A 14,578-nucleotide genomic window follows, 5' to 3' on the forward strand; every position below is an offset into this window, starting at 1 on the left:
GAATCCAAGAATGTGAAGTTTCCTAAAGGTTCTGCAGCCTCCTGAAGATAAGTACAGACGTCTCCCTACCGATCCGCAAGACTCTACTAAACCTGCTCATGACTTGTGAGACCTATGTAACCTAAGCTCTTATACCAATCTGTCATGACCCAAAACTAACCCCTGTTGTGATGGCGCCTATTGTGGAACTAGGCAAGCCGACTCATTTTCAAAACAAAATGATATTTTTATTTCAAAGATAATTCCAAGGTTATTTAACATAAACCTTCATTTAAAGAGTTCAAATCAAAGAAAAACAGAAGTGCGGAAAAGAAAATCCTGACATCGGGGTGTCACTAGTCATGAGCATATACTATAATCTGTCTAACAATATCAAGGCTAACTCAGCCCGAAAAATAGCTAAATACAACTAGAGGAAGATAAGAGGGAGAAGAGCAGGGGCTGCGATCGACAAACAACTACCTTGCTATCTCCAAGAAAATCTGCAACCAGAACACTCAATAACCGCTACCGTGTCCAGCTACACCTGGATCTGCACACAAGGTGCAGGAAGTAACGTGAGTACGCCTACTTTGTAAGTAACAACAATAAATAAAGACTGAGCAGTAGTGTCGAGCAATAAAGCATATAACATTCATATCAGGAAATCTCAGTAAAATACCACATGCTCTTAAAAATAAGGATTTGAATCAAACATCTCGTTTTAACCCAGTTCCAGTAAAAAATCATTTAAAGACATTTTTCTAACAGTTTTTCAAACAAAGGTTCAATGCAAAGGTAAGCAAAAATGATGAAATCATAAACAGCCCTTCGGGCAAAACATCACTCATATATAGCCCCTCAGGTAAACCTCACATTCACTCGTGCCACTCGGGCATACCTCACAATTACTCTTGCCACTCGGGCATACCTCACAATCTCTCTTGCCGCTCGGGCATACCTCACAATCACTCTTGCCTTCCAGTCACTCAGCACTCGGCACTCGCACTCAGTAGGTACCTGCGCTCACTAGGGGTGTGTACAGACTCCGGAGGGGCTCCTTCAGCCCAAGCACTATAATCTGCACGGACAACTCACGTGTGATAATAATAAAGTATGTTGCAGGCGGGCAGCCCCGATCCACATTCATCCTCACAAATCAGGCCATCGGCCTCACTCAGTCATAAAGTATGTGGTAGGCGGGCAGCCTCGATCCACACTCATCCTCACAAATCAAGCCACTCGGGCATTTCAGTAAAACAGGACATTCGACCCAAAACATTTATATGCATCAAAATAGAGTCATAAAACTGAGTTATACGGTAAACAAGTATAAACATGACTGAGTATAGATTTTCAATCAAAAACAGTGAGAGGATGGTAAGAAACAGCCCCTAAGGGTCCAAACAGCATTGGTGCAAGACCCAAACATGGCATTCAGCCCAATTTACAGAAAATCTTTCTAAAACATATAAGTATCAATGGTTTCAACAAAGTATGCAACTTTACAGTTGCTACGGGGCGGACCAAGTCACGAATCCCCAACAGTGCACGCCCACACGCCCCTCACCTAGCATGTGCGTCACTAAAAATAGTAGAATGATACAAAATTCGGGGTTTCATACCCTCAGGACTACATTTACAATCGTTACTTACCTCAAAACGTGAAACTTTTTACTCTGCTATGCCTTTTCCTTGTGAATTGGTCTCCAAACGCCTCGAATCTGGTCATAAATAATTCGTTTCAGTCAATAAAATTAATTGGAATTAATTCTACAAGATAATAATGATTTTTCATAAAAATCCGAAAATTAGCTCAAAAATCCACGTCTCAGAACTCGACAAAAGTTACAAAATCCGAAAACCCATTCAACCACGAGTTTACCCATACCAATTTTACCAAAATCCGATATCAACTCGACCCTCAAATCTACAAATCTTATTTCTTAATTTCTAAGTTCCAATCTCCGATTTACACCTCAAAATCATGTAATCTAGTCGGATTATTCGATGATAATTCAATATTATGGAGTAGAAATAATCACAAGGGACTTACCTCAAGTTTTTCTTGAAAATATATCAAAAATCGTCTCTCTTCAAGCTCCAATTTGTCAAAAATGTCAAATGGGACGAAGTCCCTGTTTTTATAATTCTGCCTAGACATCCTCGGTTCTGCCTCGATCTTGGCCTTCGATCTTGGCCTTCGATCGAGGTCTCCGATCCTGGCCCTCGATCTTGGTTCTCGATCCTGGCCCTCGATTATGACTTCGACCCGGCTTTCGACCGTGACCCTCGACCTTGGGCTCGATCATGCCTTCGATCGTGGCCCTCGACTCTGGGCTCGATCATGGCTTCGATCATGGCCCTCGACCCTGAGCTCGATCTGGGCTTCGGTCTTGGCCCTCGACCCTGAGCTCAATCTGGGCTCACATCTGGGCTTGATTTCTGGGCAGAAGTAATTTCCAACAGAAGAAAATTGTAGCAGTTGTTCTAGTTCAATTTTTTATCCGTTAACCATCCGAAACTCACCCGAGGCCCTCGGGACCTCAACCAAATATACCAACAAGTCCTAAAACATCATACGAACTTAGTTGAATCCTCAAATTACCTCAAACAACCCTCAAACCATAAATTACACCCCAATTCAAACCTAATGAACTTTAAAATTTCTAATTTCTACAAACAACTCCAGAACCTATCAAATCACGTCCGATTGACCTCAAATTTTGCACACAAGTCCCAAATAACATAACAGAGGTATTCTAATTTTCAGAATCAGATTCCGACCCCGATATCAAAAAGTCAACCCCCCGGTCAAACTTCTCAAAAATAAAACTTTCGGCATTTCAAGCCTAATTCCTCTATGGACTTTCAAATAATATTTCGGACACGCTCCTAAGCCGAAAATCACCATACGAAGCTATTGGAATCATCAAAATTCAAATCCGAGGTCGTTTACACATAGGTCCATATCCGGTTCACTTTTCTAACTCAATTTTTCAGTTATAAGACTAAGTGTCTCATTTCACTCCGAGTTCCTTCCGGACTCGAACCCACTAACCCGATATAATATAATATAGCTGAAAACACAAAAAGAAGTAGGAATGGAGAAAACAGGGTTATAACTCTCGAAACGACCGGCCGGGTCATTACAACTCTTCTCCCGTCTCCTAGCACAGGCGCCAAAGAGAAGAGATTGTCCTCCACACGGAAGTACTTACTTATGCCAAGCACACTTGGTAGCAGAGGCAGAACTCCACGATGACGGATTCTAGCTCTCCACTCAAAGAGAACGCTCCCAAAGTGAAGGGGTACGTGTAAAAATACTTAAAACCCTTTTTGGGTAAGGTTATTCGCTCCGCCAGGTCGGGAGCGATAATGTCCAAATCTGGACAGTGGCAGTCGTCTTTCATATCGGGGATACTGGAAGGACGTATTTAAGAAGGGTATACGCTAGCAGCCCACGTACGAGGGTGGGCAGAAGGATACTTTTCTTCAAAATCTTTGGTAGTGACTAGACTCTTTGGGATGATGGTGCTCACCGTAGGCGGAGGAGCATCATCAGCTTTACCTTCGTTCTTTGAAGAACTAGGGTTTCTGGAAAAAGAGGTCATTTTTTATCAGAAGGAAGGTTTTCTCTCAAAGAAAAAAGTTCAAGAAGGTTAAAGACGAAGTAAGAGTTGAGTAAAGAAAGTTTGAGAAAATTTAGAGTGATATAAAGCATAAATGAAGGAAGTTGATGCGTATAAATAAATGTATAGATGGCTAAAACTGTGGCCATAATTACCTCGATAACCGGCAAAAGTAATGTTAAATCATGAGATGACGCGTGTTCGGGGCATTAAATATGGAGAGATGTACATCTAGTCAACCGTCAGAAACATTTTCAGAGGGGGTGACACAAAGTTATGCCACCGGAAAGCAAGGGTGCTCTTTATAGGGTAAAATATGTTTATATTAAATAATCGCATGAAGAAGTGACACGTGAAGCCTAAGGCAGAAGATAGTTGAACCCGAAAACAACAATCTTGTCTGTTACCAGAGAGAATGATACTTATAAAGATCAAATAAATGCCTGCTACCATATAGCATTTAATGAGGAATATTCTGCAAAATTAAGTACAGAGCACGTTACAAGGAATATGGCATTCACTGTCTGCCGTTACACATTCTTCAATGCCCCTCATAATTGATATTAAAGAAGCGCTTGATCCTAGGACCTTGTTCCCTAGGTGCAGCTATAAATAGTGAGTTCTATTTATCATTGTAGAGGATACGAATTTTCTGGCAAACATACGCTACACTCTATTCAAAGCTCAATATAATTTTATCTTCTTGTTTACTAATATCATTGTTATTGTCTCCAGAAGCTCTACTCCCGGAATTATTATTTTTGCTATTTTATCTCCATCTCAAAGCTAAGTATTACATTTTTGTCAAATTCATCCATTATTGTAGAATCAAATTGATTTACTTGCCTATAAACCACGTATAAATTTAACTGTACTATTTTACGGGTAAACAACTATCTTTTATAGCTAAAACATCTAGAAAAATAGTTTCAAAAAATCGTCCTTAGAGAGAAAAACTTTTTGATGCTTCAAATATTAACATCATTTTTATTGGGCCTGGACAGTTTCAAATTGGGATTTTGGCATGGTGTGACAACCTACCTACATAATTAGCACAAAAAAAATCCTAGTTATAGATATTGGCACCAAGTAGCTAATAAATATATATCACAATAATAATGTGTATATCACAACTTTTTTTCTTCTTTGTGTATATCAACATCTATATTAAAATTTTATTTTTCTTCTTTCTATATCTAATGAAATTATATATATATATATATATATATATATATATATATATATATATATATATATATATATATATATATATTATTTATTATTGCCTCTATATAAATGTATATTATAATAAAAATAATTATATTATTTGTATATCATAGTGTATAACACATCGAATATATCACAACTTCTTTTTGTGTATATATCAACATGTATATTAAAATTTTATTTTTCTTCTTTGTATATCTATATGATATTATATATATAGTTATTTAATATTTATTATTGCCTCTATATCAATGTATATTTCAATAAAAATAATTATATTATTTGTATATTGTAGTGTATAATACATCGAATATGTGTATACCAAAATGGATATCATAAGTTTATTTTCCTTCTTTGTGTATATCAAAAATTTATTTTCTTTCTTTAGATATCAAAATTTTTTCTACTCACATAATTATATTTATTAATTATATATTTTAGAACTTGCTCTAAACCTATTATATCAAAAATTTATTTTTCTTCTTTGATTAATAACAAAATTGAAGTAAGTTTATTCAGAATGAATTTCGCCTCTTAAAATCAATTGGACGATTTGATTCCATTTTAATCTTCTGTTGCCAAACCTAACAATGTATATCACGATATACAATATGATATATATACAGGTATACATGGTGATATACATAGAAGCACACCACCTCAAATACATATATTTTCTTTTTTTACAATTAAAAAAAAAAGAGAGAAGAAGAAGAAAATTGAATTCTGCCAATGAGATATAAATCAAATCGAACAAAGCAACAAGTGGATGAAGGCAGGAAGAAAACTATATCAATTCATGAAAGCGATCGCCTTTAGGTTTGTACGAAATCGCTGTCGTGATGAGCAAACCGTAACTTCATAAACATTATGAAAGAGCACATGCTTTTCTAATTCCGGATTGAAGAAGAAACAACACATTGAAGAAGAAAAAGAAAAGAAAAAATTGAAGAAAAAATTGGTGACGAAATACGGAGAGAGAAGAAAAATTACTATATAATGAATTTGGGTTTTTTAGGATTTGCTATATAATGCCATATTTTTGGACTACCTTTGTCAAACCAAATATAATGCAAAAACTTTGCCAATACTCTTTATGCGTTGTCATACCATGTCATTTTCCTTTTCAAAAATTAGATCATTTTGAGCCTACCCAACAATACATTATGACGTCGCACTATAAGCCAACTTTAGGCTCGGCCCATTTTTTGACTACACTAGAAAGGGGTAAAATTAGCATGGGTGGTCATTTTTCAGACCTGTAATTAAAAATAGTCAAAATCAAATGTGTAAAAAATGATTAATTTTTAACAGGAAGATAAAATCTAGATAAAAATATACTTAAATAAAACACGAAAAATTTATCCTAAAGTTCAAACTTATAAAAGTGAAAACTCTGGGCTATCCCATTCGTGCAAATCTCCTACACATTTAGGGCTAAGATCACAAATATAAACCAAACTAACACGACTTTACCCGTTTAGAATCCTACATATTAAATAATTACAATAACAATCTATTGAAGCTTTAAAGATGCTGAAAACGCCCAAATTTAAATAGTCAAACAGGTCCCTAACGCAGCTACCTATTAAAGCTGAAATACATTTACAGTAGCCATAATTTAGTCAGAGCCCTAACCGACTTTTGACCAAACCCACTTTAAATCATCTTTAAATGAACTCAAACTTCAGATTCTAATTCTTACGAGCATTTGCAACAAGTTTTAATACGATACACATTCGAATCTAAAGTTCAAGCAATTATATTAAGCTTTCATTTCCCAAACCCAAGCTTCAAAGCTTCTTCAATGATGCACCAAGTTTATTTTTTTTCAGTTATCAACCACCAAATTCGAACTATAACTATGATTATAGCTTTTCAATAGTGTAACACCCGGACTGATTACTTTGAGCATTTGCATTTCATTCTGTGATTTAATGTCTTAAGTAGCTTCATATGGCGTGCTATGATTTGCGTGTATGGTCGGTTTTTGTTTTCGAGTGATTCGTTTAACCAAGTTTGACTTTTATGTATTTGACCTGAGATCGGAGTTTTTATGGTTCTGTTAGGTTTGTATGGTGATTTTGGACTTGGGCGTATGCCCGGATTTGCATTTGGATGCTTCTAGAAGATTGTGGCACTATTTGGCGAAAGTTGTCAATTTGAAGGTTTGAAAAGTTCAGGTTTGACCAGGAGTTGAATTTGATGTTATGAGGTTCAAATTATTATTTCGGGAGTTGCAATAGGTTCATTATATCAGTTGGGACTTGTGCAAAATTTGAGGTGATTTCGAGCTGCTTAGACGTGTTCGGCGTAAGTTTGGAATTTGAAAATTTGAAATAGTTCATTAAGCTTAATTTGAGGTGCGATTCGTGGTTTTAATGTTACTTTGTGGATTTGAGGTATCGAGTAGGTCTGTGTTATGTTTTGGAACTTGTTGGTATGTTTGGACGGGGTCCCAACAGGTTCGGATGTGTTTCAGATTGATTTCACACCTTTTTGGAGTTTGCATGAGCTGCTGGTTTCTCTTATTTTTCTGATGCCCCAGTTGAACTTCGCGATCGCGGGAGCACAGACGCGATCGCGATGAGTATTTTGTCACTTGGGTTTGTTGTTTATCTGAGTTTGCAAGGTAGACATTGCGTTCGCGGACAAGGAAATCTGGGTGGGAGAGACTTGTACGGCGCGTTTGCGAATGTCTGGTGTTGCATGACGAGTGCAAAATCGGTGTATAAAATTTAGGCTCGCTAGTCAAAGATAGTATAATATTAAATCATCTCCACAGGAATTGGTTTAAATAATGTTCAAATAAATCTTCCGCTTAACACTATTAAAGAAAATAAACTTTTGATTTTGAGTTATCAACGAACTAAGAGTAAAAATTAAGATTATCAATTACGAATGAGTAATGAAAATTGAATAGCTAAGTAGCAACAACTGAATATCAATGAGAGAATTAAAGGCATGTGCAACTATTATTTGGGAAATAACTCTATTCTAAGTTCAAACTCTTAAGTTCTAAACGACCGGAAGTACTAGTTTTCTCACTTTACGGAAAGATGCTGTGAGTTCTAACTATGTCTTTATTTAATTTTAGATGTGGATCAGAATTGTTGTTGAGTTCAGCCGTGCGGTTAATCCTGTGCAAGTGCACCATCAAAAGGAGAGCTCTCATTCTGCACTAATGACTTGAAAGGTTATGTTTGTCTTGTAAAGCTTCGAGCACATCACATGAAAACATTGAGCCCAAAATCTGCCCACCCAATTTTCAAACTCATACAACAATGCATAAACATAGCCACCCTCAAGCAAGTGCATGCTCAAATGATCACAACTGGGCTTATTCTCCACACTTACCCTCTCAGTCGCATACTCATTTCGTCCTCCACCCTAGCCGCCACCAACTCCTATGCGCTAAGCATTTTCAACCAAGTAAGCAATCCAACTATTTTCCTTTTCAACACCCTCATCTCATCATCCCTTGCTAGGAAAGATGATCAAGTTCACTTTTCCTTAGCTCTTTACTCTCGTATTCTCATTCAAACCACTCTCAAGCCCAATAATTACACCTACCCGTCTCTTTTTAAGGCTTGTAGTTCTCAACCATGGCTTCAACATGGCCGTGCCTTGCACACCCATGTCTTGAAATTCCTCGAACCACCTTATGATCGTTTTGTTCAAGCCTCGTTGCTTAATTTCTACTCCAGGAGTGGTGAATTGGGGGTTTCAAGATTCCTCTTTGATCAAATCACAAGACCGGATTTAGCTTCTTGGAACTCCATACTTACAGCTTATGCCCATAATACTTCTGTTCAATATGAAGGCAGTTTTAGTAATGCTTATGATAGCACTAATTTGTCATTGGAAGTTTTGCTTTTGTTTAATCAAATGCAGAAATCTTTGACTAGTCCTAATGAGGTTAGTTTGGTGGCGTTAATTAGTGCTTGTGCTGATTTGGGTGCGCTTAGTCCGGGGATATGGGCTCATTCTTTTGTGCTTAGGAATGGCCTCAAGCTCAACCGCTTCGTTGGCACAGCTTTAATCGCCATGTATGCAAATTGTGGCTGTCTTGATATTGCTCGACAGTTGTTCGATCAATTGCTCGAAAGAGACACATATTGTTATAATGCCATGATTAGAGGACTTGCAGTGCACGGCCTTGGGCTGGAGGCTCTTGACCTTTTCGAGAAAATGGAATTAGAAGGTTTGGTTCCTGATGATGTAACTATGCTAGTTATAATATGTGCTTGCTCTCATGTGGGGTTGGTTGATCAAGGCTGCGAATTTTTTGAGTCAATGAAGGAGGATTATGGAATTGAGCCTAAGCTTGAGCACTATGGGACCTTAGTGGATCTTTTGGGTCGAGCAGGCCGGGTGAAGGAGGCTGAGGAAATAGTTCAGACCATTCCTATGAAGCCAAATGCAGTTCTTTGGAGGTCTTTACTAGGAGCTGCTCGTGTTCATGGTAACTTAGAGGTAGGTAAATCAGCATTGAAACAGTTGATACAGCTAGAGCCAGAGACTAGCGGGAATTATGTGTTGTTATCGAATATGTACGCTAGCTTGAACAGGTGGGATGATGCGAAAAATGTAAGGAAGTTGATGAAACAACATGGGATCGACAAAGCTCCTGGTAGTAGCATTGTCAATATTGGTGGTGCTATGCACGAGTTCCTTATTGGCGATAAGACTCATCCACACGCTAAATGGATATATCTGAAGCTGGACGAAATGAATAGAAGGCTGCAAGAACACGGACATAAGTCAGGAACAAGAGAAGTGTTGTTTGACATTGAAGAGGAAGAGAAGGAAGATGCACTTTCATACCATAGTGAAAGGTTAGCCATTGCTTATGCTCTTATTGCATCTGATTCTGGTTCCCCTATTAGAATTATAAAGAACCTAAGGGTTTGCAGTGACTGCCATGCAGCTACTAAGCTTATTTCAAGGATTTATGAGAGGGAAATTATAGTAAGAGATAGATCTAGGTTTCATCACTTCAGAAATGAGGCTTGTTCTTGTATGGATTACTGGTAGAACTTTCTTTTACTTGGTGTTACATTTGAAACAACATATAGTTTAAGGCGGATCTATGATTTCTAATACATGAGTGCACTACTAAAAAAAGGGAGGAAAAATTATATTAAATGGAATTGATCCCTCCCTATTCCTCTTAGTAAATAACTCAATCTTCAACGAAGTGCATCATTCAACCTTCTTGAAACATGGGTGCGAACAGTTAATATTATACCAATTTTAAAAAATATGTACATAAAATATCTAATTTTGTGGAGAGACTGCGGGTTCGTGCCCCATCATCTCCCTATAAATTCGGCCCTAGTTTACTTAGTCAGACATCCTGCCTCCTTTATTTTAAAAAAAGAAAAAGAAAACGTAAACTTATGTTACATTTCCTTGTGATCTTGCTTTTGGTGAAAGATGTATGTATAAAAATAGAGCTACTGTATTATATTTGTCTCTATCTTTTAGTATTGTTGAATTATAGCAAGTTGATTAATCATGGAGAAATGATAAGTCTTACATGCACTCAAAAAAATGCTTTATGGACTCCAATTACATATTCACTGCGTCTAAAAGTACTTTAATTTACTCTCCGAAACACTATGAATTGTGAAAAAAATCCAATTAAGAAGAATTACAAACCTGAAATCCACATCTGCTGTAGATTTGAGTCCTTTTAATGAGTGATTAAATTTACTACCAAAAAAATATATATAAATGTATGTAATAATATCCTGCTAACATGATAACTCTCATTAATCCTACACTGTACAATGAGGGTAGGTCTATTTTGGTCTCTCAAATATAGCCCTGAGTATATTTAGTCCCTTAAGTATGCTAGAGTGGAGCACCTTTAGTCTCACTGACACAATGTGTTCAAAAACTAACGGTGTTACCCAACTCTGATTCATGAAGCAAATCTTCTGCTCTGAAACAAAACGTTTCCTCTCCTTTTATTGGATAACGCAAATTATCACTTTAATTCCTCATTTTTAGATAATGTCTTCTAAAATTTTGACCTTGAAAATATCCCCTTTTGTGCCAGTTTTCGATGAGAAAATGACACTGTATAGCTGCTGTAAAAATAATAGTCGAAAAAATGTATAAAATTTATATATATATATATATATATATATATATATATTTTTTTTTGTGTGCTAATATACAAATTTTATATACTTTTTTCGCTACCAGATGTAAATAGTTTCTGGCACGGCTAAAAGTGATAATACAACCCCGGTCATTCGTTTGTTTCAATAATATGCCTAGAAGTGATCCTGACAACTCTATTTTTTTCAAATTTTAACTTCTTTTTTTTTTTTGCAAAAGTCAACCAAAATTTTTAAATGTATATATATATATATATATATATATATATATATATATATATATATATATATATACAAATTTTATATATTTTTTGGCTATTATTTTTACAGCGGCTATACAGTGTCATTTTCTCATTGAAAATTGGCTCATAAGGGGATATTTTCAAGGTCAAAATTTTAGAAGACATTATCTAAAAATGAGGAATTAAAGTGATAATTTGTGTTATCCAATAAAAGGAGAGAAAACATTTTGCTTCAGAGAAGATTTGCTTCATGAATCAGAGTTTGGTAACACCATTAGTTTTTGAACACATTATGTCAGTGAGACTAAAGGTATTCCATTTTAGCATACTTAAGGGACTAAATATGCTCAGGGTTATATTTGAGGGATCAAAATAGACCATGCTCAGGGTTATATTTGAGGGATCAAAATAGACCTACCCTCAAAGATAAGGGACACTTTTGGTCAAAAACTCATCGTACTTGCCTCTAATAGTTTCTGCGCTGTTGTGGATTTTCGGATAAATTTCAGCGCATAAATTTCCGTATTTTTATTACTTGCTTCCTAAATTTGTTTGTTGTCTACTTTTCTCTTTTTTTGTTTATTATTTTCTTAGGTCCAATGTTATCATATTCATGTATACAACCTCCTCTCGAAGTGTGCGTAGTTTAGAAATTTCATATGGATTACCAATTGTTTTAATGACAATCCAATATCTGAGATTATAGGACAAGGTGATGAAAACAAACTGTGAACTCAAATCCTCACGTTTACATTTGCTTCTGAGTTCACGGATAGTAGGAGAAGCTAGGGAAGAGATAATATATAGGTCAAACAGAGAAGGGATTTTCAGCACCAAATTAACATTGCCATTTGCCCCTTGGAAGATAAATACAGATATCTTTAGAAAGAGAAGGTTCATCAACTGCATGAATAGAAGACAACTGCCTTCATTCCTAGAGTGCTCACAAACAGAGAGACTAAAACATAGAAGCATTACACAGCTACTTGTTAACGATTGCAACATAGCAGAGACAATCTACATTCCCACTGCAAGCAACGGCATAATCATCATACTCTGGTTGCAGGAATTGACGCTCAGCTGCAGCAAAAGCCAGAAAAAATATAAGGATTTCAAATATCCACTTTCGGGCCACGTTAGCCTGATTTAAACAATAGGACGAAAAAGAAAGTCAGAAAGCTTGAAAACTAAATAAGAAAGAGAGTATTTAGGTAGATACCGGAAACATGACATTTGAGAATATATATTGTTTACCCGGAAAATCGGATATAGTTGAATTTATAAGTAGTTAAAAGGATATGTGATATAGCTTGACATAAATCGTATGTAGAAGTGAAAATGTTTAGATTCTTGGCTATAGAAACGGGATATAAATTATTGAACAAGAAGAGTGAGTATGCTGATCTTACTTTATTTATAATAAAAAATATATAGTGGAGAACCCATGATGAATTGTCTCTTTCTCGATTTCTGTCAAGATTCTCTCCCCTAGTGCGGTTGCAACGACTCCTGTCTGCAAGCTCGATACTGGCTCGAGCTCGGTATTGGGTCGAGCCCTCGGCCTTGAGTTCGAGTTCGACATTCGGGGTGAGTGTCAATCGGTCAGTGCATCTCCGACAACATTCACGTTGCCTTGCGGTTCGATTTGGTCATGGGCTTGATAATGATACCGAGTCGATTCCTCGATCGGTCTTGGAGCTCGATGCTTGTTTGTACTATCCTCGAAACTCATCTCGAGCTATCACTTTGATCTCTTACCATTCGAACTCGATCAAACGTACGGAGGCCGAAATCTATTTTGACTGTATACAGATAGTCCCCTCGTTTCTCAGAAAGAATGTGGTGAGAAGCGATATGATTTTCGACGGCTCGATCGGATTATAAGCTGACGTATTCACTGGGCTCAATCGTGACGTATGTGATAGTTGTCCCGTCGATTTAGTCTTTCAAGGTATTTAATGCCCGTCAGACGGTGGTCGGCAACCGCTGATACTGAACCGCCACGGTATAAACCTATAAATAACCCTTCCATTTATCATTTACCACTTTTACATTTTCAATCTCCCAAATTTTCTTACTCTTTCTGCCTCTATTTCGCCGCTTGTAGAGCCACCTTCATCAGCGTTTGGCACCATCAACCTTGTATCTTCCTTTGCTTTTCTTTCTCTTACATCAATGGCAAAAACTTCAAAAACCGTACCTCAGAAGGAGAAAACTTCCTCTTCACGGCCGTCCGGCGACAAGGCGCCGGTAGAGCCGCCTCCCCATGAGTATGTTCCTGGCCCGTGTACTCTGAAGATCGATTTTAAGGTTGAAAATCCTTCGTCGGTTCCGGGTCGATGTGAGCATGTGTCGATGTACATGTGCTCGATAACAGAGGGCTATCTCGAGGCTGTGAGGAAAGATTGCAATTGGGGGCCCGAGGTTGTGTTGCAAATTCCCTCTCCCGAAGAGAGCGTCATCACTCATGTGGAGGGGTTTTTAAGTGTTAATACTTACCCCTTCACGTTGGGTCCTGTCGACCCAGTGATCATTGATTTTTGCAAAAGATATCAGGTCATCCTCGGTCAAATTCATCCTTCTCTATGGCGCATAGTAACCTTACTTCGCTTCTTCTCCAACAAGGCCGGGGGACTAGATTTCACCCTAAATCACCTCATACGATTGTATCAGCCTCAAATCTTTCAAGGACTAATCAGGCTTCATCGTCGGGCATCGAAAGCTTTAATGTCGAGCATCGACGAAGACAAGGATTGGGGTTGGATGGGCCGTTATATTCGGGTGAGGACCTGTGACCTCATTCCGGAAGAGAAGATGTCGTTCCCCGAGGAATGGAATTTCGACCGTAAGTGATTTTCATAAGGCGTTACTTTTTCGTATCTTTCTCTGATTCTATCCGATATCTTTCTCCGATATACAGCTGCCCCTTGGATGCCACAAGCGGTACCCGACCTCGAAGATTGGGTTCGGAAGTTAGCCTCGACTTCCTCTTATGCCGAACGCGCTTGGCGTGATTTGGCAAAAGGTAGATAGGAGGCCAAGAATCACGGTAAGGGTCACTTCTCATGTTCTTCGAAATGTTTTTTATGCTCCATTCGTTACCTATTTCCTTTCATGCAGGTGTAACCAAGGATGCCATTTTGAGGCCTTCGAGTGGTGAGGAAGGAACCAAGTCCCCGGTCTCGGAACCGAGGAAAGATAAGAAGTGAAAAGCTGTCTCTCGGTCAGAGGACCCCAAGCCCAAAACTCGAAGGGTGAGGAGGAAGGCAATCGCTCTTTCGATGGACTCGATCCAACGACTGAGAGAAGAAGAAGAAGAAGAAGAAGAAGATGATGATGATGATGATGCTTCGGCTTTGGTGATCCG

The 14,578-nt window shown here is 37.7% G+C and overlaps 1 protein-coding gene across 1 annotated transcript; it reads left to right on the top strand.

The window, feature by feature from the left end:
• The first annotated feature begins 7,861 nt into the window (after nucleotides 1-7,861).
• LOC104105300 (pentatricopeptide repeat-containing protein At5g43790) lies at nucleotides 7,862-9,941 on the top strand. Its single transcript, XM_009613559.4, has one exon. It carries the CDS (start codon nucleotides 8,070-8,072, stop codon nucleotides 9,873-9,875), a length of 1,806 nt encoding a protein of 601 aa, XP_009611854.1. The 5' UTR covers nucleotides 7,862-8,069; the 3' UTR covers nucleotides 9,876-9,941.
• Nucleotides 9,942-14,578: the final 4,637 nt, after the last annotated feature.

The sequence above is a fragment of the Nicotiana tomentosiformis genome, chromosome 12 (assembly GCF_000390325.3).
Source record: "Nicotiana tomentosiformis chromosome 12, ASM39032v3, whole genome shotgun sequence".
Lineage (NCBI taxonomy): Eukaryota > Viridiplantae > Streptophyta > Magnoliopsida > Solanales > Solanaceae > Nicotiana > Nicotiana tomentosiformis.

Bases quoted from the DNA above. Each gene is read 5' to 3' on its own strand.
- LOC104105300 (XM_009613559.4), top strand. From the start codon at position 8,070: ATGAAAACATTGAGCCCAAAATCTGCCCACCCAATTTTCAAACTCATA.